The sequence below is a fragment of the Lepidochelys kempii genome, chromosome 3, assembly GCF_965140285.1.
Source record: "Lepidochelys kempii isolate rLepKem1 chromosome 3, rLepKem1.hap1, whole genome shotgun sequence".
Classification (NCBI taxonomy): domain Eukaryota; kingdom Metazoa; phylum Chordata; order Testudines; family Cheloniidae; genus Lepidochelys; species Lepidochelys kempii.
The window spans coordinates 174,765,044-174,791,130 of record NC_136382.1 but is presented as its reverse complement, the minus strand read 5'-3'; the positions used below and the strand labels follow the sequence as shown (position 1 = coordinate 174,791,130).

At 43.8% G+C, this 26,087-nt stretch overlaps 1 protein-coding gene across 1 annotated transcript in view; it reads right to left on the bottom strand.

Moving 5' to 3' along the window:
• The window catches only part of CAMKMT (calmodulin-lysine N-methyltransferase), a 342,431-nt gene that overhangs the window by 23,638 nt on the left and 292,706 nt on the right, over positions 1-26,087 (bottom strand). Inside the window, exons 7-8 of the mRNA XM_073339105.1 lie at positions 25,483-25,549; positions 1,171-1,245 (exon numbers count right to left, since the gene is read on the bottom strand). Of these exons, the coding sequence (XP_073195206.1) occupies positions 1,171-1,245; positions 25,483-25,549 (142 nt within the window). The remainder of the gene's footprint in view (positions 1-1,170; positions 1,246-25,482; positions 25,550-26,087) is intronic.

Below are 26,087 nucleotides of genomic sequence, written 5' to 3'. Positions count from 1 at the left end.
AAATCAATATTTTTTCTGAAAACCCCCCCAACAATTTTCTTTAAAAAAAACAAAAGCAATGCCCCACCACCAAACATAGTGAAAATGTTTCTGAGAAGCCAATTTAAAAGTGCATTGTTTAGAAAGACAATAAACAGTTTCTTCCACCCCTCCACCCCTTTTCCTTTTAATTATTTCTTAGTAAGAGTCAGAAATCTGCGGAATTCAACTATGCTGTGAAGTCATTATGTTCAGAATTTGGACTCTTACAATAATTACATGCCTCAGAATAGAAACATTTTTATTCTGTTACGGCAATCTAAAGAATCAAAAACAAATATGAATTATGTAAGGAAGGATTTCTTTTAAAATTATCTTCCCCCTTTTTAACTGAAACTTGCACCTACATTTTCTAGCTTTCTTCATTTATAATTAAGAATGCACTGTTTTGAAAGTGGGCATGCAGTCACTCAGAGGACAGGATGAATCTGCACCGTCAATATAAAAAATTGGTCTGTGTCCACAGCCAAATCTATTGATATATTTAAATAGAATCTATATTAGAATTTAACATGAAACCATTCAGTCACAAATTAAGTATTGTGCTCTAATTTGTACTAAGCATTCTCTTATTATTAACAATATTTACCTGTGTAATAATGTGACCATCATTTTCAGTGTATGCTTATCAATACTGTTGTTGAATTGATTTAAGAAACAGAATGTGATGCAAAAAGATTTTGAAAATCTTTTTCCTCTGCAAAGATTTTCTGAGGAGCAAAATATTCATCCCCTTATATCAATAGTCAGATCTTTCCTAAGAAGTAAGCTAATTGAGCTGTTTGTGTTGATAAACTCCCTTTTCTCCAGACTGTTCCTCACTGAGCCATAATTATTTGCAATTTGCCTAAGTCGTCCATTTACTGATACGTCAAGCATGAAACAGAGGCAATTCCAGAAAATGGAAATGCTTCTCAAAATCAATCTTTGGGAAATAATGTGGTAGAAGTTACTGTGTGATAGAAGACTACCTTATAACTGTCACATGGAGATGAATATTAATTTGTTGAGGTTAAGGTGGCTTTGTGCTTCATTTGTTGACTTTGCTTAGCCATCAGCAAGCAACGCAGTACAATTACTCCAGCAAAGCTATTTTTTCTAAGATGAGTTTTATGATTTTTATGTACTTACCAGTCAGCACACATAACAATGTCAAAATGTCCTTCCAGTTGAGAGACATCTGTCTCATTATCCCATCGTAAAACGCTAGAGGAAAAAAAAGATTAAAAAAATTAGACTTACATTTTTCATCTTTGGATTTTTTTAAAGCATTAACATTATTGTTATGTGGTATATAAAATTGTTTTTTAAAGTATATACACATCATTTTAAAAGGAAGATACAAAAATACTGAAACATGCTTGAATATTATACATCTTTTTTAGTTCTGAAATCTTGAAGCTGAAGAACTATATCTTTATTCAAACATAAAGACAGTCTATACAGCTTCTCATCACTGGATCACCAAAAAATAGTATATTCTGAACCAGAGCCACTGGAATTGTTCTGTATGTTTTGGCCCTTAACACCTGTGTATCATGTAGTTAAATCAAAGCATTGTTGATCTGACTGCAATACAAAATCGCAAAATAAATGTAGTGAATTCAAGGATCTCTGTTGTGTCTGGCAGACAAGTCTCATTGATGAAGTGAGCATTCTCCTGGGCTTGAGGGAGAAAGGAGGGGGAGAAAGAATGCCAAGCTTAACTTCAATGCCAGCTATGTTGCCTTAGGCAAGCTTAAAAACACACCAGTACTGACTCTGTCAACACCTATTCTCTCATAGGTGATAAGTTATTTAATTCTAAGACATTTAATAATAGCCAAAAATGCACATATGTTCAAAGTTCTGTTTTGTTTATGAAGGCGGCTGTATTGTGTGGCTGTCATGAAGAATTTCCGCACTTTGCTCCCAATTAAAATCTGTAATTAGCATTGGAATTTGTGAAACATTTATAATAACATTACCCTATGCAAAGATTCAAAGCTCTCTCTCTTTTTATACAGACTCTGTTCCCCTTTTTTTCATTTTCTGGTTATTCATGAAAGAAAGGAGATAAACATTTATGGGGAAAACACCTGGGGTGGGGGCTGAAGGAGGCAACCAGGGTCTGTTCTGATTATGTCCATTTGTACATACTTATCTGTTTTTTATGGGTCTTGACCAAACAGACTCCTCAGTTTTCTAGCAGCTCTATTCTACTTCTGGTCAAAAGCCATTTCCATTCACACACTACTCCTGATATTTAAATGAGAATCAGTCACAGGCCCACTGACCGGGGGGGGGGGGGGAGGGGGCAATTTAAAAGAGCCATGGCAATTTAAAAGAGCCCGGGGGCCCCCTTCTCCTGATGGCAGCCCAGCGGGGCTAAGCCTGCCCTCACTCCGCGCCGTTCCTGGAAGTGGCCGGCACATCCCTGGGCCTGTGGCCCCTGGGGAGGGGGTCTCCACATGTTGTCCCCACCCTGAGTGCTGACTCCACAGTTCCCATTGGCCAGGAACTGCGGCCAATGGGAGCTGCGGGGGCGGTGCCCCACCTAGGAGCCACTGCCAGAGGGGTGTACCGGGCACTTTCGGGAGTCGCCCGAGGTAAGCGCTAACTCCCTGACCCCCCTCCTGCATCCCAAGCCCCTGCTCCAGCCTAGACCCCAAACCCCGCACCCAAACTCCCTGCCAGAGCCAGAACCCCCTCCCACACCCAAACTCTCTCCCAGAGCCCGACCCCTCCTACACCCAAACTCCCTCCCAGAGCCTGCACCCCACACACCCTCCCACACCCCAACCCCCTACCCCAGCCTGGTGAAAGTGAGTGAGGGTGGGGGAGAGCGAGCAATGGAGGGGAGGACATGGAGTGAGGAGGGGGCAGGTGCTCAGAGAAGGGGCAGGGCAAGGGTCTTTCAGTTTGCACAATTAGAGAGTTGGCAACCCTACTGGGTGGGCACGTGGAAGCCCTGGCCGTGCTGGAAAAGCGCGCCCAGCAGCACAGCCAGCAGCTTGCTGGGCACCAGCCAGCACAAGCATAGCACTGCGCAAATGTCAGGCAGACCGCGTCCGCTCAGGCTCGGCTTGTGCATGCCTGGGGGGCCCACGGACTGTTCTGCCCTGGGGCCTGGAATTGCTCTCAGCAGGCCTGAATCAGTGATAATATGTTCACTGAAAACCAGTCCCCTGTATATATAAGAAAAGGGGGGTACATGGCCTATGTAATGCAAAAAATGGGAGCCTGCAAAACAAAGAATTATAGTACTACAGCCTAAGCACACACAAATATCCCTTCCATTAGGGTGACCATATTTCCTAAAGGGGAAAAGGGACACCGTGTGGGGCTGGCCTGAGTCCCTTCTCCCCCTGTGGGTTTGGGGCCACGCGGGGCTGACATCACTGCTTGCCCCCCGCATGCTCCTGTGCACCACACCCCATTTTTTTTTCACAGACGTGGGCATTTGTGTTGTAGGAGCAAATGGGACAAAAGCCCCACTTTTGCCCCCAAAAAGTCAAAGGATGGCCGGGACAGGGCTTAAAAAAGGGACTGTCTGGGCCACAAAATGGGACATTTGGTCACCCTACCTACAATACAAAGAATTACAGTACTACAACATAAGCATTCACACGCGCACACACACACACACACAAATGACAATGAGATATACAACTTTATAAAATGGAAATTACGAAAGGAGAAATCTGATTGGCTGGCAAAGCTTCTGCCTATGTTGGTATCAGCGTAACTGAACAGATCAGAACTCATTAGCCAATTTACCCTCCTGGAACTTATTGTGCCAAACCAAGGGGAGGGAGGGGGGAAGAGTTGGTTAATTTATTATTTCCCCCTCAAATTGAACGTCGTACAGATTTTACAAACCTAGGTGGCTTTGCAAACTGGCACTTTGAGTACTCAGCAGACAGCCAGTAGTGAAAAGTGACAAAAGAGAGTTCTCACTCCCAGTTGCTGGATGCCTGCTGGCTACCAGCGGCTTTTTCAACCCTGTTTCCGTGGAAACTTAGGTTAGAATGGCGAAAAATAAGGTAAAGGTAAGTTTTGTGGGTTTTTTAGCTCTCACTTTAATTTTGAGACTCCTGAAACAGAACTGGAAATTCATAGATGAATGCTGAGTCTTAAAGGCCATGTTTAGTTCTAATTGCCACACAAAGAGTGATCAGATCAGACCAAATAAGGGTTTGGAAATTTTTTTAACCCTCACACTTTGTGCCTTATATGAACTGTACTGAAGGCACAGATGCCTTCCCCTGAGAATGGCTCTCCCACATTTACTGCCTGTTGAGCACACAGAATGCAAACATCTGATCTAGCCCTAAAGAGTCAGAAGAATTTTAGGGACAAATTATCTAAGTTTGGCACCTGCAAAATTTGCACATCCACCCCTACTGCAAGCACAAACAGGCATTTGCATGGTTAAATGACAGCTCAGAAACCCTGGTGCTGAACAAATAATTAGCTGGAGAAGTTCCCGTTGGCGTGATTAAGTGAGATACTCACAGGCTCAAGATTTCCAAGTTCATCTCAGGCACTAACCTTCTAATGAGCAAGGGAACATCTTTATCAATGATTCTTCACCTCTGTGCCAGAGCTGAGGGAATTGGAGGCAGGCTAAAGGAAGGAGCCATTGTTTCTGCACTTAAGGGATACAAGTGACTAAGAAACCGTCATAGAAAGTACAAAGGGGCAGCACCGTGAGATTGGAATATACCAGACTAAATGAACTTTTTTTAGAAGTGTCCTTATCTTAAAAGTACTACCATGTTAAATACTGTGCTATAAAGAAGCTTTTAAAGCTGTGAGTCAGCCATCTTGACTGCACTCTTAAGAAGATGGAAGTCCTCTGAACATTTTTGAAATTTTAAAATGTGCTCAGTATAAATAATCTTTTTGTGCAAATTTACAGCTATGAAATGCTATATTTTAGTGTGTAAAAAGAACAAAGGAATGGCTTTTAGTCACCAATTATTGGAGACAGTCCCAAGCCACAATATTTGGATCTATATTTGGGCACCCAAAAGTTTGGAATTACATCCAGAGGAATAGTTTGGCTTCATTTCTACACATTACCCTCGGTGATACTGTTCTTTCAAATATCTGACAGCCATAGTCTCTCTCTACCCTCTTCAAAGTAGCCATCTTGGATGAGAAGAGAGCACAGGAGGAAGGAGTTCCCAGGAGAGTTTCTGAAACTTTAAAATGTTGGCTTACACTTTGTTTGTTATTCCAGTAAAATCAAAGCTTTGAAAGCTACAAAAAGCTCTATAGACCTTGTGAGGGGAAACTTCAAGATGGCAAGAGCTGAATATTTTGTAAGATTAGGAAAGTATGTTTTCCATGAGGTTCTTTTTGAGTAAGCCATATCCAAATAGACTTTTTCACTAAAAATAAAACCTTTGCAGCTCAAGGCAGTATAAGGGAAATCCTTTCTAATGTAACTAAGTCAGGTGACTATAAATAGGCACCACTTAAAAAATTCAGGTTTAGGTTCCCGCAATTAAAATAAATTAAGCAAGCTTTGGTGAAAACACATCTGAACCCCATTTTAAAAAGGGGGGTGGATTTTTCTGTTTTGTTTTGTTTTTGTTTAGGTCACTATATAACAAAAAACATTTTAACCATTTTTCTCTTTTTTAAAAAAGTGGGGGGAGAGCGGGGGGTTTGGAAGGCTGTGGGTGGTTTGGTTCATATCCAGACCAAGCTGATAGTAGATGATATGGTCTATATCAAATGAGCTTGACCAGTTCCCAGAGCAAAAGTAGCCACATCCAAACCCATTACTGTAATTAGCAACCTTAATGGCAGTCCCAGCAAAGACGACAAGGACTGAATGAGCCATGTAGAATGAACTATCCTCTCACCCACAAATATGGCTTTTCCAGATCAGGAATGAAGCATAGTAAAACAGTATGAGGAAATGCACGCTGCTGTTTCAAGCTCCTTTGCTGTCAATCCACCACCACTCAAAAGCAATAGATTCACACACAAAAATTAAAAGAATCAAACCATTTCCATATTTTATTTCTCTTTTCTCTTTTGAATTGATAGCTAATCCAGAGAATGTGATTTGTGTCAAGTAAGTAGAACTGTGATAAAAACATCAGGAAAAGGACAAATGAGAGAACAAGGACTAGAAGGGCATCCTTTCTTTAAGCACCACCAAAGCCCATGAAAATGTTTCCTTCCATTTCAAAGAGGCAAATCAAAGATGGCAAATGCTGCAAGGACAGGTATAGTAGACAAAGATCCATCTTCTCCACATAGTTGTCATTTCTTGGAAAATAAGCTACAGATTAAGATATGTTTTAGCAGATTCTGTTATTTTGGGTGTGTTTGCATTATCTCATTTCTGTGACTCAGTGGTTGTCTTCTTAATGTGTCCACATAGATAATTTTCACTGACAGAACAAGATAAGTAGATTCATCACAAAAGTTATGTATGCCTCCAATTTCCCCTGAGCGGTTCTGGCAAAGGCTGATGCAGGTTCTAGTAGACACAAAGTTAGTGCTGTAGTAGTCACACACAGAGAAAGTGAGAGCATAAAATCAGACGGGAACAACAATGGTGCAAGAGATGCAAATGATGTGGTTGACTTGCTTAAAATAAAAAACAAAATCTTGTTTCACATGGCATCTGAGCAACAACATTTGGGGTTCCTCTCTCCCCACTTTTTTTAGTAAGTGAATTTAGGTTTTAGTTTATGAAAACTATTAGCTTTTGTGTGTGCAAGTATGTATAAAAGATTGTGTAAGGCAGTGTGGGTGACTGCATGTGTGAGTGCAAACAAGCATGTTCCTAGTCATTAACACATTATCATGCAGGAAGGCCAGCTTGTTTCCCCTCAGTGTTCAGTCCATACTCCTCAGTTCTGCATAAATAAGCCAAGAGGCTGGACAGCAATTTGGGCTTCCCTTGATAAAAGTTGTTATTTTAAAACCGGAGGACACAATTGCTTGCCTCCTTCATGCCTGTGGTTCTGAGTAAAAATCTTAGGACTATATTTTCAAAATGATACTGGCAAATTATTTTGTCTGGGGATATTGGGTGATATTCAGTCTTCTGCAGAGGACCAGCACAAGGCCAATGGTCACTGAAATCCCACTTGGGTCCTATTTTGGGAATTAAAAAGTGCTTAGGTCTTGTACTTGTTCTCCACATGGGATGAACTTCATCAATGATGAGTACTGTGCCTGAGAAAATAATTAATTCTCAACATTACCCCCCTTCTTCCCCCCCCCAAAAAAATTAATGAGACAGCATTGTTCCAGTGTGCACTTTTGTCTTTGTTTTGATGTAACCTGCTGTGACTGTAGGCATTCTGGCAATAGATTAACTATAAAGAAACAATGAAAAACATCAGAACTTTTAGGAGGGGCTGGCTGGTGCTGAGACTACCTGTACAACATATTCTAATAAAGTTCAGATGGAGAGGAGAGATACAGTTAAATTAAGCCATTGCTACAATTTTTAGCACCAAATTTTCCAAACTGGCTGACTAAATTTGTGCACACATCAGCTGCATATCAAAATGCACATCTGTTTAAGTAAGAGGCCATTTGGAATATAAATATCCCATTTCTAAGATACAATTCTCCATTTTGCATGCACAAATGTTCCACACTTGATGTGCATTTCATTTTAAAAAAAATAAAAGAACAATGTATATATGTCTATAAATATTACAAACAGAACCCTTTTGTTAAAACAATGACAATGGAGTTGCAAAGTCAAGCAATAAGGAATTAGGAAATGTCAGAATGAAGGTTGCCTATGCAACCTTAATTTGTTCCCCCTGTGCATATGTATTATGATACAGTCTTTACTTACATGTTCACTATTTCCACAGGACCCCTGCTTCATGCAGTGCACAGGATGGATGGTGCTTACATTCTTAAATTCTAATTCAAACCAGTATTATATAATAAAATACATTTCAAAACACAGGATGGCACAGGCACAGTGTTACTGATGAGATCAGTGTATAAAGAGTTCACATAAATGGATTTAGAGGAGAAAATTGAAGGAAAGGAAGGAAGGCAGGCATTTGCCAGATGGGAAATAGGAGGTATTCCATGAACAAGGGGAAGAATGAAAGATAAAAAACTGAGAGCAGAAAAGATATGAAGGGAAGAGTAAGCAGAGGTAGGCCCATAAGGAATGAGAGGGGAGGAGGCGATGGCAAGAGAGGCATATGTGGGTGAGAAGTTTCCTAGATTTTAAGAGTAGAAGGGACCACAGTGATCATCATAGAATCAGAGAATATCAGGGTTGGAAGGGACCTCAGGAGGTCATCTAGTCCAATCCCCTGCTCAAAGCAAGACCAATCCCCAACTAAATCATCCCAGCCAGGGCTTTGTCAAGCCTGACCTTAAAAATCTCTAAGGAAGCAGATTCAACCACCTCCCTAGGTAACCCATTCCAGTGCTTCACCACCTTTCTACTGAAAAAGTTTTTCCTAAGATCCAACCTAAACCTCCCCTACTGCAACTTGAGACCATTACTCCTAGTTCTGTCATCTGGTACCACTGAGAACAGTCTAGATCCATCCTCTTTGGAACTCCCTTTCAGGTAGTTCAAAGCAGCTATCAAATCCCCCCTCATTCTTCTCTTCTGCAGACTAAATAATCCCAGTTCCCTCAGCCTCTCCTCATAAATCATGCGCTCCAGCCCCCTAATCATTTTTGTTACCCTCTGCTGGACTTCTGCCAATTTTTCCACATCCTTCTTGTAGTGTGAGGCCCAAAACTGGACAGAGTACTGCAGATGGGGCCTCACCAATGCCAAATAGAGGGGAATGATCACGTTCCTCGATCTGCTGGCAATGCTCCTATTTATACAGCTCAAAATGCCGTTAGCCTTCTTGGCAACAAGGGCACACTGTTGGCTCATATCCAGCTTCTCGTCCACTGTAACCCCTAGGTCCTTTTCTGCAGAACGGCTGCCTAGCCACTCGGTCCCTAGTCTGTAGCCGTGCATGGGATTCTTCCATCCTAAGTGCAGGACTCTGCACTTGTCCTTGTTGAACCTCATCAGATTTCTTTTGGCCCAATACTCTAATTTGTCTAGGTCCCTCTGTATCCTATCCCTACCTTCCAGCATATTTACCACTCCTCCCAGTTTAGTGTCACCTGAAAACTTGCTGAGGGTGCAGTCCACGCCATCTTCCAGATCCGAAATGAAGATATTGAACAAAACCTACCCCAGGACCGACCCTTGGGGCACTCCACTTGATACCGGCTGCCTACTACACACTACTTATCACTACTTATTTATCACTACTTGTTGAGCCCGATGATCTAGCCGATGATTTTATATCCACCTTATAGTCCATTCATCCTTCTTTAACTTGCTGGCAAGTGGGAGACCATATCAAAAGCTTTGCTAAAGTCAAGGAATAACACGTCCACTGCTTTCCCCTCATCCACAGAGCCAGTTATCTCCTCATAGAAGGCAATTAGGTTAGTCAGGCGTGACTTGCCCTTGGTGAATCCATGCTGACTGTTCCTGATCACTTTCCTCTCCTCTAAGTGCTTCAAAATTGTTTCCTTGAGGATCTGCTCCATGATTTTTCCAGGGACTGAGGTGAGGCTGACTGGCCTGTAGTTCCCCGGATCCTCCTTCCCTTTCTTAAAGATGGGCACTACATTAGCCTTTTTTCAGTCATCCAGGACCTCCCCGTTTCGCCATGAGTTTTCAAAGATAATGGCCAATGGCTCTGCAATCACATCCACCAACTCCTTTAGCACACTCGGATGCAGCGCATCCAGCCCCATGGACTTGTGCTCATCCAGCTTTTCTAAATAGTCCTGAACCACTTCTTTCTCCACAGAGGGCTGGTCACCTCCTCCCCATGCTGTGCTGCCCAGTGCAGTAGTCTGGGAGCTGTCCTTGTTCGTGAAGACAGAGGCAAAAAAAACATTGAGTACATTTGCTTTTTTCCACATCCTCTGTCACTAGGTTTCCTCCACCATTCAGTAAGGGGCCCACACTTTCTTTGACCTTCTTCTTGTTGCTAACATACCTGAAGAAATCATTCTTGTTACTCTTAACATCCCTTGCTAGCTGCAACTCCAAGTGTGATTCGGCCTTCCTGATTTCACTCCTGCATGCCTGAGCAATATTTTTATATTTCCTCCCTGGTCATTTGTCCAATCTTCCACTTTTTGTAAGCTTCTTTTTTGTGTTTAAGATCAGCAAGGATTTCACTGTTAAGCCAAGCTGGTCGCCTGCCATATTTACTATTCTTTCTACACATCGGGATACTTTGTTCCTGCAACCTCAATAAGGATTCTTTAAAATACAGCCAGCTCTCCTAGACTACTTTCCCCTTCATGTTATTCTCCCAGGGGATCCTGCCAATCAGTCCCCTAAGAGAGTCAAAGTCTGCTTTTTTGAAGTGCAGGGTCCGTATTCTGCTGCTTTCCTTCCTTTCCTTTCCTTTCCTTTCCTTTCTTCCAGACCATCTTGTCTGACTTCCTGCTTACCACATGCCATAGAATTTCACTTAGTAATTCCTGCAAGAAGCACAGAGCTTCTGAGTAAACTAGGGCATATCTTTTAGAAATATATCCAGTTTTGATTTAAAGACTTCAAGTGTTTGAGAATCCACCACAGCCCTTGATAAATTCTTCCAAAAGTTAATTACTTTTACTGATAAAAATCTGTACCTTATTTAACATTTGAATTTGTCTAACTTCAATTTCCATATTTTCTTCTGCTTCTATTAGAAATCTTCTCCTTATGCAGATACTTATGGATCCTGATCAAGTTATCTCTTAACCTTCTGTTTGAGTAGCTGAATAAATTGAAGATCCTTAAGTCTCTCACTGTAAGATGTTTCTAGACCTTGAATCATTCTTGTGTCTCTTTTCTGAACCCTTTCGAGTTTTTCAATAATCCTTTTTAAAGAGTATACATCAGAACTGGACACAGTATTTGAGTAATGATCACACTAAGGACATATCCAAAGGTTAAAACACCTCTCTATTCCTCGTGTAAGATTCTTCTGTATGTCCCTAATGGTATTTTGTCAAAATTTAAAGCCTGCCCCATTTTTCTCATGTCTCTGGATTTGTTTAGTTGGGAGCACTGTTGAAGGGGAGCAGCATGTTGAAAACAGGGAAAACTAATCCGTTGACCATCTATCAGCGCAGCACCATGATACACAGAGAAGATGGGAATATGGTTACTAATGGAAGCCAAGAAGAGGCAATGTCCAGTGTATGACAGCTAAAAAGGATGGAAATCCACCAAAAAGAGCAGGAATAACAGCCCTCTCTAAATTCTAACTTCTCACTTGGTAAACTCAGTGCCACATTGGGGGTAGGAGAGATAAAGAAATAGAAAGACCTCTCTGCTGTACTTTACGGACTTGCCAAGAGCATGATTTATTCCAAAACAAAACATTTCCTATTCTTCTTTAAAAACAAAAACAAAAAATAGAAATACAGCAGCATTATAACATCCTTGTCAGGACTGCTCTCTCCATTTGAGAACAGACACACTATCCTCTTCAGGCTTATGAACTCAGCAAGGTGTAAAGCATTATACCAATGATACAAAGCACAGAAGGCAATTTTGTATCCTGTGACGAAGAACTGTCTAGTCCTATGAGTTAATTTTAGTTCATGTTTATTGAAAACAGATGTGAATACCATAGAAACATAACTTTATACAAAAAACTGTCAGCCACACTTTATCTTAAATTCCTTCAAAGAAAGGCATCAGCTTTCTTATATCGGCTGCCTGCAGCTACTCTGCCTCTCCAGCCTGACAAAATACCAAAGGACTATGCAAACTGAAAGTATACTAAAGACATAGCTTGCATGGTCCAAGAGAAGACCAGCACGATACATCATCCTATAGTTGCAGAAATTGCTTGTGCTATTTTTTTCCTTCCCCCCTATATATTTTTTTTCTTCCTGCATATGGCTTGTAGGTCTGTCTCTTTTTTGGTTCTTTAGATATTTTGACCAGGACACAGCAGCAGCAAGAAAGACAAAATATAAGAAAGTCTTTTAAAACTTTATTAAATCAATACTACTGGGTAAAACATCTAGCAAGGACTGACTAGAGTGGATCTGCCTTCCTTAAGGGGTAGAGACTTTACTTAGCCCCAAATGACCAATTGAGGTTCAAGCACCGTCACTGAAACTTACCATCACCCTTCCCTCATACACAGGATGAGGGCAAAGAGGGCTCCTTCCTGTACCAGACATTCAGGCCCACCCCCTCCCCATGCAGAATCCCTAAGAGATGTTCCATCTTCAGCCTATTCCTGTTCCGAGTCTTGGGTTTATCTAGGAACTGGCCACTTATTTAACTGCACACTGGATCATATGCAGTTGTGAGAAGTACAGTATTACTAACATAGCCTACTGACCCTCCAGGATGCTGTGAAGAAGGTGAAAATGTCACACCACTATCTCCAGTTTGGCGAGAAGAAGAAAATTCCTTCCCTGCTCCAAAAAAGCAACTGGTTTAATACCTACAGCATGCCCAGAAATCCAGTCCTAACCTAATCCCATGTGTGGGCCCCTCCCTATCCACAATCTTTAATCCTCCAGTAGACATCTCCACCAAAAACCCTTCCAAGCATCTGAAGATCCTGACAGAGGCCAAGCAGTTTAGAAGTCATCTGTTGTTGCCACCATACATCCGAATTCCACATATCTTGAGGCTGGGCACTTCAGGATGCACTGTGCAACCCACTGGCTGCAAGATTTGACTCTGATAGCAGTCAGGCCCCTGCAACATGGTTGCAGTGAGATTTTCAATAAATAGTGTGACGAGATGTCCCGTTTTTAAAGGGACAGTACCATATTTAAGCCCTCCTGCGGGTGTCCTGACTTTTCTTAAAAACAGGCAAATTGTCCCATATTTTCTGTCTCCTTCCATCGGTACTGGTAGGTCCTGCTGCTGGCTGGATCCCTGCTCGCCAGCTGCCCGCCCACCAGCGGTGAGGGGGGAGGTCCAATGGCCGACGTCGGGGGTGGGTGCACAAGGCTAGTGGCAGTGCAAAGATGCAACGCACAGGGCAGCTGCTCCCCCTGCTGGTCCATCAGCACAGCCCCTGCTGCGTGTCGGCTCTCGGCCAGCAGGGCCCTGTTCCCATCCAGCTTCAGGCCAGCACCAGCTGAGTGCTGTGAACTGCAGTGGCTGGCAAGGGCAGACAGGTGCCAGGCAGCAGCTGGTTATGTGTCACCTCTGCTGTCCACCCATCGGCCCTTTATGTGCTCTGCCTCTCACTGTCCTCTCCCTGCTTTGCCTCTTCGCCCTCCCCCCAGGCCGCACTGCTCCTCCAAATCCCCACCCCACCCCCGGCGGGCACGTCCCACTCCCAGCACTGTGTGGAAAACCAGCCTCTGGTCAGAGCGCTGAGCTCACCAACAGCCTGGCTGGCAGGCTCCTTGCTTCTCCCACTGCCTCTGGCTGGGCTGGTGCCCCTGGGAACACCCAAGACCCTCTGGCCTGCGGCACTGGCCAGGAGAAGCCAAGCCCTGAGTGTGCCAAAGCCCCGAACAGCGCAGGCACGGGGAAGCCGCTAAGTTCTGGACTGTTGGGAAGTGATTTCCAGCCTGTTCCCACTCCAAACCTGCAGGTTCCACAGCAGCCTCCTGGTCAGGGGTTTAGCACCCTCTTCGCGCCCCCCTCCCCACTGCTCTGGGTGGAGCCCCCAGGGAGCGCCGGGGCTGCTCCATTCCCTAGACACCTTCCCCTGCTGAGCCACTTCTCTGGCCGGGTTCGCTGAAGCCCCTGCAGTCAGCTTCCCTGGGCCCTGGTGCGCAATGCTTTGTTAGGGCTTAACCCCTTCCTGCCCACACTGTAACATGGGGCAGACAGGAGGTGGCTGGGTTATGTAGGTGGCCAGCAGCAGCCTGGAGGTGTTAGCTGCCTTTTGACACTGCACAGGCAGGAAGAGACAAGCTGCTTCCAGCCACAGGGATTGCAGGGAGGGGTGTGGGGGGGTGGGAGGGGGCCAGAGAGAAGAGATGAGTTCTGCAAAGACATGGCCCAGGTTATCCCTTCCCCGCCTCCTCTTCCCCTGTGGCTGGAAGCAGCTCCCATCCCTTCCCTCCCGCACAGTGCCAAAAGGCTGCTGCTGGCCACATTCTGGTGTGAACCCTGGCAGAAATCAGGGCGGGAGGGGGCATGTGACCCTGCATACCACCCGTCCACGTGTTGCCTCGGGAAGACCCAGCGCCAGGTACCAGGAGAGGCGGGTCCATCCCAGGGGCCCAGCCAGGCATGAAGGGTGCAGAGCGCCGGGCAGGGAGGGGCAGGTCAGTCGGTCACCCCCCGTGTGAGAGAGGTATATGGGAGTGTGTGTATGTCGCTTCTCCCAGTGAGTATGTGGGAGGTAAGGGTGTGTGTGTCACCCCTCTCTGTCTGGACCCTAAAGTCTTAAAGATAGGAACGTAAATAAAAAGAATCCAGCTATGCAGTATTTCTTTTTAACAGGGGCTCAATCAATTTGATGTTAATTTGAATATTTGTACTGCATAGTTCTGACTGATTGCTGTTGAACTCACTTGAATCTGAGTAATTTTACCAGTTGTCCCGTAGTCAGCATAGGGAAATATGGTCACCCTATCACTAAAGATTCTCTGGTAGATAAAGCCTATGAGATGGTCATAGGGAAGAAGAGAGTTTGGGAAGTTTGATTATTTGACAACCACTGTGGGAAAAGAAAAGCACTGTCATGTTGACAGTCTAGGGGCGAAAGACAAGTTATGGAGGAAGGGACGTGTGGGGAGTGGACTGAGGGATGTGTGGCCTAGCAGTTAAAGCATAGAATCAGGAGTTCTGGGTTTTATTCCCAGCTCCACTACTGACATGTTGTGTGCCCTTGAATAAGTCACATAAGCTGTTTGCCTCAGTTGTTCATCTGCAGACATTTTCCTACTGTTCCGCACATGAGTAAAACACACAGAGTCTTAGAAGAAAGATATGCACTTAAACTGTAAGCTCTTTGTGGGAAGGACTGTCTTTTTGACACTTATTTGTACAGAATCTAGCACAATGAAGCCCTGATCCTTGACTGCAATTCCTACACACTAATACAAATATATAACTAACATATAGTATTTTGTATTATCCAACCCAAGTAAAGATTCAGGTGTGTGTAAGCATGTGTGCTTCCATTGTCCTTCTGTTGTGTCAACTTATTGCCTCTTTTCTTAGACTGTAAACTCTTTGAGGAGGAGGGCTTCCTCTTTGTTATGTGTTTGTGTAGTACCTACCACAGTGATTCCCCGGTACATGATGGGGTTCATAGATGTTACCATAAATAATAAATAAATACATAATAGTAATAAGATTTTTCTTTTATGAACTGATTCACCCATCTCCATCAGGAGACTCTGCCTATAAAACAAATTTCCACAGGAAATTAGAGCAATCCAGAGTCTGTCAATCTTTAGAAAACAATACAAATCTTCCTCTTTGATAAAGCTTTTCCACCATAACTAGAATAACATTTGCAACAACTGTTCTCCACTTACCTCCAAACCCAAAACCCTACCTCAAGCAGAGCTTTCTGTAATGTGAAAAAGAAAAAGAGCCAGAGACTTCCTGAAGTCCACTACAGGCTTTGCTATTGCCAATCTAATTAATGAAGAATGTGCTCAGATACTATGGTGATGGGCAGCAGTGCAAAATTCTAAAATAGATTATTAGAACTACTAATTGTTGATATTATAACACCTGAAATCGTTATCATTCATATGTTAAATTCTAGAGCATACCTAACTCAGTTCATGGATAATTTGGGTACAGGACAAAGGGTTAAAGTAATCAAATACATTATGCAGCATGAATAATTTGTCCAACTCTTGCAACTATCTATTAGCACGTAGTAATTTAGTGGCATTATTATTACATATCACCAATAAGCATTAGCAAGGAATCCTGACTACCCTTCTAGACACTACAGATAAATACATAACTGTACAGTAGACCAGTTACCCCTGGAGTAAATTGTTTACCTTAATATCTATTGTCATAAAGTATAACAGAGTTCTCAAGAGTTCCAGAGAATTGGATGGGTGCTTGTTTTATAATTTGTATGAGTCTAAATAAATAAACAAAGAAGTGTACAGTATGTTATCTAAGTCCACGTCCCAATGCCACTAGTAGATTGTTCCCTGTAGTACAGTATATTTTCTTGTGCATTTGCCAGTCTAGCCTTAAATGGCTAACATTCTATGAGGTGGGAAAGTCCAAAAAGTGGTTATAGTACTGAAGCCATTCCATCTACTCTTTCAGGTTTCCTTGTAGCTTTGAGACAGTAGCAAGTATCTTAATTAAGTATCTTCTTAATACATCATGGAGTTGAAAGACTCATCCATTCACTACTCTTGTGCTAGCACCTAAGCAGAGTTTAGACTTAATACTGAAAGGAGAAACTGAGCTTGATTAATATAGAAGAAATGAAAAATAGGCATTATCTATGAGAAGTAGAATGCCACATTTGTATTTGTTATAATATAGACTATTTTATAAAACAGGTGCGTTAACCATAGAAAAGACTTTACTGAGAATTTACATCTAAACTTTAAATAAAGTATATTTGGCATTTGGTACAATACGTCACTTATTTTTATAATTTAATTATTTTATGTAGAGAAGGCAGAAAATATTATTGCACTCAATAAGATAAACACTTGACATTTTTATACCTTAAAATGCAACATTTTAGGAGCCTAGATATGTTTATTAATTAGCGATTATTAACACCCAGTAAACATTATGTCTTGTAAAAACACAATCTTTCTTCACAGCATGGAGCTGAAATCTATTATTCACTGATTCCATATGCTGAAATACACTCAAATGATCACAAATGACCTTAAGCATTAGATAAATGTAAACGAGGACAGGATGGAAAATGTGCTTTTGATTGATATCTAAAAGACCAGGTTTGAAATCTTGACAAGGAATGAAGTCCTATACAAAATAAATGGCAATCTGAAACATCCAGAATGGATCATCCTATGGCCAGACATACCATATGAAGGAGCCCATCCCAAGAGGAGTTGAGTGTTTAAGAGTGTTCACAGGAGATGCTTAGCATCTTCAAGGTTTGGAACCTAAAAGATTATCTCTGGGATGTGCATCTGCTAGCTCTGTTTCGCAAGCAATTGTGGTAATGCACAGATATAGCTAAGCTGTGTGTATTTACATCCTAATGAATGTAAATAATTTCTAGCTATCAATTGCATGTGCCTACCCTAAGGGCTTGTCTGCACAGGAAAGTTATATCAGTATAAACTAAGGTGTGAATTTAGGCCACTACAGTTATTATACCATTACAACTCCCTGTGTGGACACATTTATTCCAGAATAACAGTGCCTTTTTTCAGTTTAGTTTATGTCGGTCTGGCCTGGTCTATACTACAAAGGTAGGTCAATATAAGTCATCTTGTGTTGCTCTCTTTGGGCATGTGTGTATGCTCAAATTTGTCTCCAGCCAATGAAAGCCCTCCATTACAGCAATGCAGTAACATCACCTCCTCAAACAGTGTTGAGCCATGGTCAACCTACTGAGGTTGACACAGTGTGAGTGTAGATATTGAGTCACTATACTGACCTTAACAGCCCTCCAGCAGCTGTCCCATAATGCCCAACAGTGATCGATTTGGTCACAATTGCGAACTCTGCTGTGCAGGAGTCATGGAGACCAGAAGCCACCCCATCCCCTTTTAAAACCTCAGTGTACCTTTGAAATGCCTTTTCCTGATTGCCCAACTTGGCGTTCATATCTAGCAGCCCTCCCTTGTTGTGTGCAACTGCCCAGCTGACCATGCTGGCTCCATGGACTAGATGTACTCCTGCATGGAGTAGACAGGAGGTGCAGGAACAGCTATGGACCAGCTGTAGATGTGGACATCTATGAAAAGATTGTCCAGGAGAAGCAGGCAACCAGGTAGGTCAGGGTTAAGCAGCAGTGCTGCATGAATGCAAACTGCTTCAGGCTTACCTTAAGCACAGGGAGGACAAGAATTGGTCTGGTGCCGAGCCATAGACCTGCCGCTTTTATAATGCTGCATGCTATACTTGGCAGACACCCCACAAGCACCCCACAGACCACTATGGATACCTCCAAGGGGCCCTCTGCTGTGAACAGCATGGAGGAAGAAGAGGAGGATGAGGAGAGAAACACATGGCAGAGGTTCAAGTTATGCAACAAGACAGGTCCTGTTTGAGACTTCACTACAATCTAGCCAGTCTGATGAAGCCTGGACAAGCCTGGTGAAGTGGAAGAAATCTTGAGTAAGTGTGTGCATGGATTTCCCTACACTGTTTAAATGTAAAGATGGCACCCGGCCCAACCCCAAGTTATCAGTACACAGGTGTTGACTTTTCATTGTTCTACTCATACAAGGCGAGGTAGTGGTACAACAAACAGAGGTAGAGTTGTTATCTGCTTTCCTTTCCCCTGAAGGGTTGGACAGAGGAGGTGGAGCCATGCAGAGCAGTTTGTTTATGTACTGTGACAGGGTCAGGCCAAATGGCAACAGGAGAGTGATAGAAGGTAGTTATATTAGCCCCAGATTAAGCAGATCCCTTTTCCCTGAGTAAGATAACAGGCTGTTCCAGAATAATCAGGAAGTTGCTGGAACCAATTAAGGCAGGCTAATTAGGACACCTGGAGCCAATTAAGAAGCTACCAGAATCAATTAGGACAGACAGGCTATTCACGGCACCTGGTTTTAAAAAGGACTTCAGTTAATGAGGTGCCTGCGAGGAGCTGGGAGCAAGAGGTGCACAAGAAGTTGAGAAGTACAAGCATTATTAGACATCAGGAGGGAGGTCCTGCGGTGAGGACAAAGAAGGTGTTGGGAGGAGGCCATGGGGAAGTAGCCCAGGGAGTTGTAGCTGTCACACAGCTGTTACAGGAGACACTATAGACATCTGCAATCCACAGAGCCCTGGGCTGGAACCCAGAGTAGAGAGCGGGCCCGGGTTGCCCCCATCCCCCCAACTCCCTATTTGATATAAGAGGAGTTGATCTGGACTGTCGGTCCCACCAGAGGGGAAGGTCTCTGGCCTGTCCCCCGACCCATTAGGTTGGCCAGCAGAGACTGCGGGGATTGTTCTCCTCCTTTTCCCCATGCTGGCCAGTGACGAGGTTAGCCGAGTGACTGGCAGGTTTGTGCCACTAACAAAAGGAACCAAACTGAGGACTTCCATAAACCTCTGAGGCGAGCAAATCCGCCAGAAAGCACAGAACCCACCAAGGCAGAGGAGGAACTTTGTCACAGTACATAGGGATGTCCTTTGTATCCTCCCAAAAATTCTCAATGAAACTCTGCAATCCTCTCACAAAGGTTTCTAGGGAGGCAGTCTTACTGCTTCCTACAAGTTAGAATATTTTCCTCACACCATGCCACAGTGACTTAGACAGGCACTATTGTAATAAATAGGCTAGTGGCATATGGAACTGGCTGGCTTCAGGATGCCAGCAACAGCTGGGCTCTCTGTGCCTTTATTACCCTCAGGAGTCAGATATCAGCTAAAATCACCACCACCACATGTGGACAAAGGTGCCAGTACTCAGTGCCACTGCCCTGTTCTTGTACACAATTTGTTGGGGAAGTCAAAACAGCTTTTGAAAAGTGAAATCATGCCTCTCCAATCCATAAGATTTCTCTGAGGGGGTCAAAAACATGTGAACAAGGGTGATCCAGTGGATATATTGTACTTGGACTTTCAGAAAGCCTTTGATAAGGTCCCTCACCAAAGGCTCTTAAGCAAAGTAAGCAGTCTTGGAATAAGAGGGAAGGACCTCTCATGGATCAGTAACTGGTTAAAAGACAGGAAACAAAGGCTAAGACTAAATGGTCAGCTTTCAGAATGGATACAGGTAAACAGTAGTGTCCCTCAGGGGTCCGTACTGGGACCAATGCTGTCCAACATACTCAGAAATGATCTGGAAAAAGGGGTAAACAGTGAGGTGGCAAAGTTGGAGATGATACAAAATTACTCAAGATAGTTAAGTCCAAAGCAGACTGCAAAGAATTACAAAGGGATCTCACAAAACTGGATGACCGGGCAACAAAATGGCAGGTGAAATTCAATGTTGATAAACGCAAAGTAATGCACACTGGAAAATGAAATCACAATAAATCATACAAAATGATGGGGCCTAAAATTAGCTGTTACCACTCAAGAAAGAGATCTTGGAGTCATTGTGGATAGTTCTCTGAAAACATCCACTCAACATGCAGCATCAGTCAAAAAACGTAATAGAATGTTAGGAACCATTAGGAAAGGGATAGATAATAAGATGGTAAATATCATAATACCACTATATAAATCTGGCATTGACCACTGTCAGAAGATAGGATAGTGGGCTAGATGGACCATTGGTCTAACCCAGTATGGCTGTTCTTATGTTCTTTACCCATGGAAATAAGGGCCAAAATTTCATTGTTTCATGCAACTGAAAAATTCCCTCCTCATTTTCCCCCACCTCCTCTGGAAGGCCATATTCACCATGGCTGGTGCTGGAGAATGGTGTTGTGCAGAGATGCTTCAAAGCGGAAGTATCAATAAGCATGTCTGATTTAAAATTTTTCTTGAAATAAGGAAAGGAATTTATTTTTCCCGTTCTGTCATGATTGTAAATCCAATGATATATGTGTGTGTTTTATGTGCAGCTGCTGGACTGTGTGGACAAGGGACAACATGACCAGTGAGATCCTGCAAATCAGTGCTGCATCAGACCATGAATAGAGGACAAATATGGCAGGCAGCATAAAGAAGGAAAGATCCAATAGGAGAAAGGCTCAAGAGTCTGAGCAAGAGATGCGCCAGGACATTATGGGGCTTCTCAGGCAGCAAACACAGATACTGCACACTCTTGTTGATCTTCAGGTCCAATAATCACAGGCTTGCCTCCCTTTTCAGTTAATGGAGAACTCCAGTTTAACAGCCCCCTACATCTCCCTAACATTCCACATAGCATCATGTGCTGCATCCTTACCCTTACCACTCCATGCCAGAGGATAGTAAGGAAAATCACAGCTTCGTATACACTGACCTGTGAGAGTCCCTCCCTGCTTTTTGATACAAAACACTGATGCTGTGTTGTCTGTCAAGAGCTGCACTGCTATGCCTGAGATCTGGGGAATGAAGACCTGGCAAGCCAAGCATATCGCCCTGAGTTCCCTAACATTCATATGCAGGGAGAGTTCTGTCTGGGAACAGAGGCCCCAAGTCCTGAGACTGCCAAAGTGCCAAAGACTCCCCACCCCAGGTCTGACGCATCTAAGACTAAGGTTACCAACGTATGAGGGGCAGCAAAGGGTACCCCTTTCATTACAGATTCTGAATCTCTCCACCACGTCAGCGAAGCGAGGACCGGAAGCGGAATCGTGAGTATCCAGTCCAGGAGGTGTCTGCTTAGGATGTAGACTTAAGCCGGCCACAACTGAAAGAGTCTGAGACTAGCCTTGCATGCTGCACCATGCCACCATGTGATCCAGCAGCTTGAGGCAGACCCGAGCAGTCACTAGTGAGTGGATTGTGACCTTGGAACTCAGGTTCGACATAGCTTGGAAACAGGCTTCCAGTAGGCAGGCGTTGGCCTGGTTTGGATCGAGCACTGCCCCGATGAACTCTATTCTCTGATCCAGGACCAGGGCTGACTTCTGCTCATTTATCAACAGACGCAGCATCTGGAAGGCGGCCTGGTACTGTGCTGATGCTGTGCTGCACCTGATCCTGCAACTGACCTTTGATCAGCCAGTTGTCGAGGTATGGGTAAAGTTGCACACTTCAATGCCTGAGGAAGGCTGCCACCACCGCCATACACTTTGTGAAGACCCAGGGGGCTGCCGATAGACCGGAGGGAAGAGCGGTGAATTGGTAGTTGTGTTGTTCCACTATGAACCTGAGAAATTTTCTATGACCGCGGAAGATAGAGATGTGGAAATAGGCGTCCTTTAAGTCAAGGGTGGCATACCAGTCTCCTCGATCCAGAGAGGAAATGATGGACCAAAGAGACCATACAAAACCTCAGTTTCTTGAGATATTTGTTGAGGCAACACAGATCCAGGATGGGCTGTAGCCTCTCCCCGCCCCCACCCCCATGGGCCTTTGGGATTAGGGAACATTGAGTGTAAAACCCCTTCCCTCTCAAGTCTCAAAGAACCTCCTCCACGACACTCACACATAGGAGGGCTTGTATCTCTTAGATGAGAAGCTGCTTGTGAGAAGGGTCCCTGAAGAGGGACAGGGGGTTGGATGAAAACTGAAGGGTGTAACTGACTGTTACTGTACTCAGTACCCAACGGTCTATGACCACACTGGGCTGGAGGGCAACAGGTGGTCCAAAAACAAAAGAGGGGATGGATCCAGTGCTGAGACTGGTATAATGCAGTCAGACATACCTTCAGAAGGCCTGCCTGGACCCACTGGAATATCTTTGAGAGCCCAACTGGGAGGCAGAGATAGGTGGGAGGGGTTGTCATTTTTTATAACCTTTTCCCTTTTTTTTGTAGGGCTCCTACCTTGGAGATGCCATGAACCTGGGATGTTGCTAGGGCCTGGAATGCTTCCTGGAGGCTAGTAGTATGTAAAGGCCTAAGGAATGAAGTGTAACTTTTGTCCTTGAGACCATGGAGCTTCGAGTCTGTCTGATCAGAAAACAAGGAGGAGCCCTCAAAAGGGTGGTCCTGGACAGATTACTGAACCTTTTGAGGAAGGCCAGACAATTGCAGCCACAAACAGCACCTCATGGTGACTGCTGATGCCACAGTCCTGGCTGCTGAGTCGGCTGCATTCAGAGTCGCCTGACGGGAGATCCTGGACACAGTTTTGCCCTCCTCTAAGATGGCCACAAATTCCAGCCTCGATTCCTGTGGATGGGAGTATTTAAATTTGGACAGGGAATCCCAGAGATTAAAATCGTACCTCCCCAGTAGAGTCTGCTGGTTGGAGATACATAGTTGGAGACTGCCCATTGAATAAACCTTCCATCCAAACAGGTCCAGTCTCTTAGCTTCTTTATTTTTGACATTAATGCTCGACTGCCCCATCTTTCCCACTCATTCACCACCAACACAACTGGAGATCCTGGGGGAGGGTGTGAGTAAAGATAGTCAAAACCGCTTGCTGGAATATAGTATTTCTTCTCTGCTCTCTTTGAGGTGGGGGAGCAGAGAAGAAGGGGTCTTCCACAGTATATTAATGGGCCCTAACACTGTTTCATTTATGGGTAAGGCTACTCTGGAGGGAGCAGCAGCAGCCAGGATGTCAATCAGGCTGTGCGCCAACTCCTGAAGCTCTTTAATCTCCAGACCCAAGTTATCCGTGACTCTTTTCAGGAGGTCCTGGTGGGCCAGGAAGTCGTCTTGAGGGAGCTGGGTACTAGGGCCTACAACCGCCTCATCCAGGGACAATGAGGAGAAGGCCTGCACCGGAAGAGGCCTGCTGGACCTTGTTCCTTTCTAATTCGGTAATGTTAGCTGGCGAGGGTCCTTGAGGGGTCAGCAGGATTGGGAAAGACAGCAGATCCTTCGCTGCCTAAAAGGCCTCCAGTGTTGAGGGGGCCAGCAACCATCTGGCCCCACAGCTGCTCCCCGGAGTAGGTGGCAGGTCCCCTACTAGACTCGGCACTCTAGGTGGAGTCTGTGGAGCCATCAGCGGCTCAGGAGAGGACAAGTGACCCGACATGGGTCTCACCACACCAGTCCTTCCCTGCTTGTCTCTCTTCGGCACTGAAGAACGCCCTTTGTCGGTGCGCTGTTTTTTATGTTTCTTCCTTGGCACTGGGGATGGAGAACGGTTCTGGGAAGAACATGGTGCCGGGGGAGCACTCCACACAAATGCCGAAATACTCGACACTGATTTGGAGCAGCTCAACTCCGAGGCTGGTCTGAGGCCTGCCTCCAAAAGAATGGCTTTCAGTTGAATATCCCTGTCCTTCTTGGTACAGGGTATGAAGTCCCTGCAATTCTGGTACCTCTCTGAGGTAAGACTCCCTCAGACATGTTAGACAGCTAGTGTGCAGGTAACTAACTGCCACCAGCTTGCGGCAAAAGGCATACAGCTTGAAGCCTGGGGACCGGGGCATGCCCAGCCCTGGGGGTGAAAAGTCCCTTGTCAACAGGGACAAATACTATCACTCCTATATACACTAACTCTAAAAACTATATACACTAACTATGATAACTATACAGAATATGACCAAGAAAGTCCAACCAGTGGGAAAGAAAAGCCTTGCCACAGCAAGAAGGATAGTTCCAGCAACTGTCATGGGTGGTAAGAAGGAACTGAGGGTGCTAGAGCTGGCCCTACGGATACCACTGATACCACTATGCTCTATGGATACCACTGGAAAATCTATGGCAATTGTGCACATGGTGTGCACACATCTAGCATGGAATGGACATGAGCAAGCACTCAAAATAAAAACAGTTCTTTAATAGTGCCAAACATTATCTAGCAATTTTGTAATGACATACATCAAAACGTTGTAAGTATTTTAGCTAATCCTCAGAAGACTTCTGTCAGGTAAGTCAATACCACGCACATTTGATAGAGTAAGGGAAAATGAGGCAGAGAGGTTAAGACCTCTCAGCAGAAGAATTGGCACAACCAAGATTAGAATGGAAGAATTCTTGGAGTAAAATTTTCAACACCACCAAAGTCACTTAGGAACCTAAGTCCTACTGACTTTCAGTAGGAGTGAGGAGGAGTCTTTTGAAAATAAGGCATTGGCTCTTAAATGATTTAGGCGCTTTTGAAAATATTAACCCTTACTCCTTGCCCCACATTCAGTACAACTGACCACAATGCCTCACAACTAGGCAGTTTTCAACCAGTGAACAGCTTTCTAATGCTGAAAGACATATTGTATATTTTAAAAAATTAAAAGGAAGAAAAATAGTATGTCACATGTGGCCAAGATTAATTATATTGTACTCTCTAGGCCAAAAAGCAATTCAGTTGAGATAAATATATTTTATGTACTACTATCCCAATTTCAATTCAGATTTTTTTCCAGAGTTCTCAGCATATCTGGAAACACAAACACACACATATATGCAGTCAGCAAAAACTGTACTGTATTATTCATGTATAATTGCTCTTTGCTAAGACTCCTCACAGGTGAGGGCCACATGTACATTTGGGGACCACCATGCAGATGTTATGATTATTTATTTATTTATTTATTTTACACCCAGGAGCATAATTCCTTAAATTAAAGGACACAATCTCGTCCTGAATAGTGGTATGGTACCAGAATTCAGGACTTGATGCTTCCTTTAGTGTAATAAATTCCCTTCCCATGAACCGCAAATTACTAGCCTGGATAATTGATACTGTACAGTTATCTTCCTTGCCAATAGAGATATTATAACTCACATTTCTGCATTCACTTCACAGTATAATTTTATACAAACAATTCATCAGCAGCTTTTAAAATATCTTACCAGCTTGATACAGTCTGAGCCTTAAATACTCCTGCATTTTGATTTCTGATGATGATGTCACTTACATCTGTAACATACTTGTTAAGAAACATCCATGAAATTAGCATAAAAATAATGATTTAATCAAAAGGACTTCCCCTACCCTAATTGTTAATGTCTTCATCGTGTCTTTGACCTATTAGGTCTTCCATAATCTGTGTTCATAGTGAAGTAATGCAGGTATAGCGCTACGGCAGAAGTACTCTGATAGCCCTTGCCAGTAACTCACCAAATTTATCCATGCCCATCCTCTATCCTTTTTCTGGGTTGTTTTAAACAAGGGTTTTTCAGGCCTTATGTATTCGTAAAGCTAACTACGAGTTTAAAACAAAAACAAAAAACAGGAAGCAGCAGCAGCACAACCATAATACCTCTTGGGATACATACTATGGACGCAGACCGGTCCGCACAGCAGACCATGTGCTGTTTATTTTGCATGGGTTTTTTTTTAACATTGTTTAGCTTGAGATGTGCAAGTAGCTCACTGGGCAGACACTTCAGGAGCTCAAGACGTTGAATTCCTCCCTGAAACAACACCCAGGCATTTGGCTCCTGGCTGTGATGGT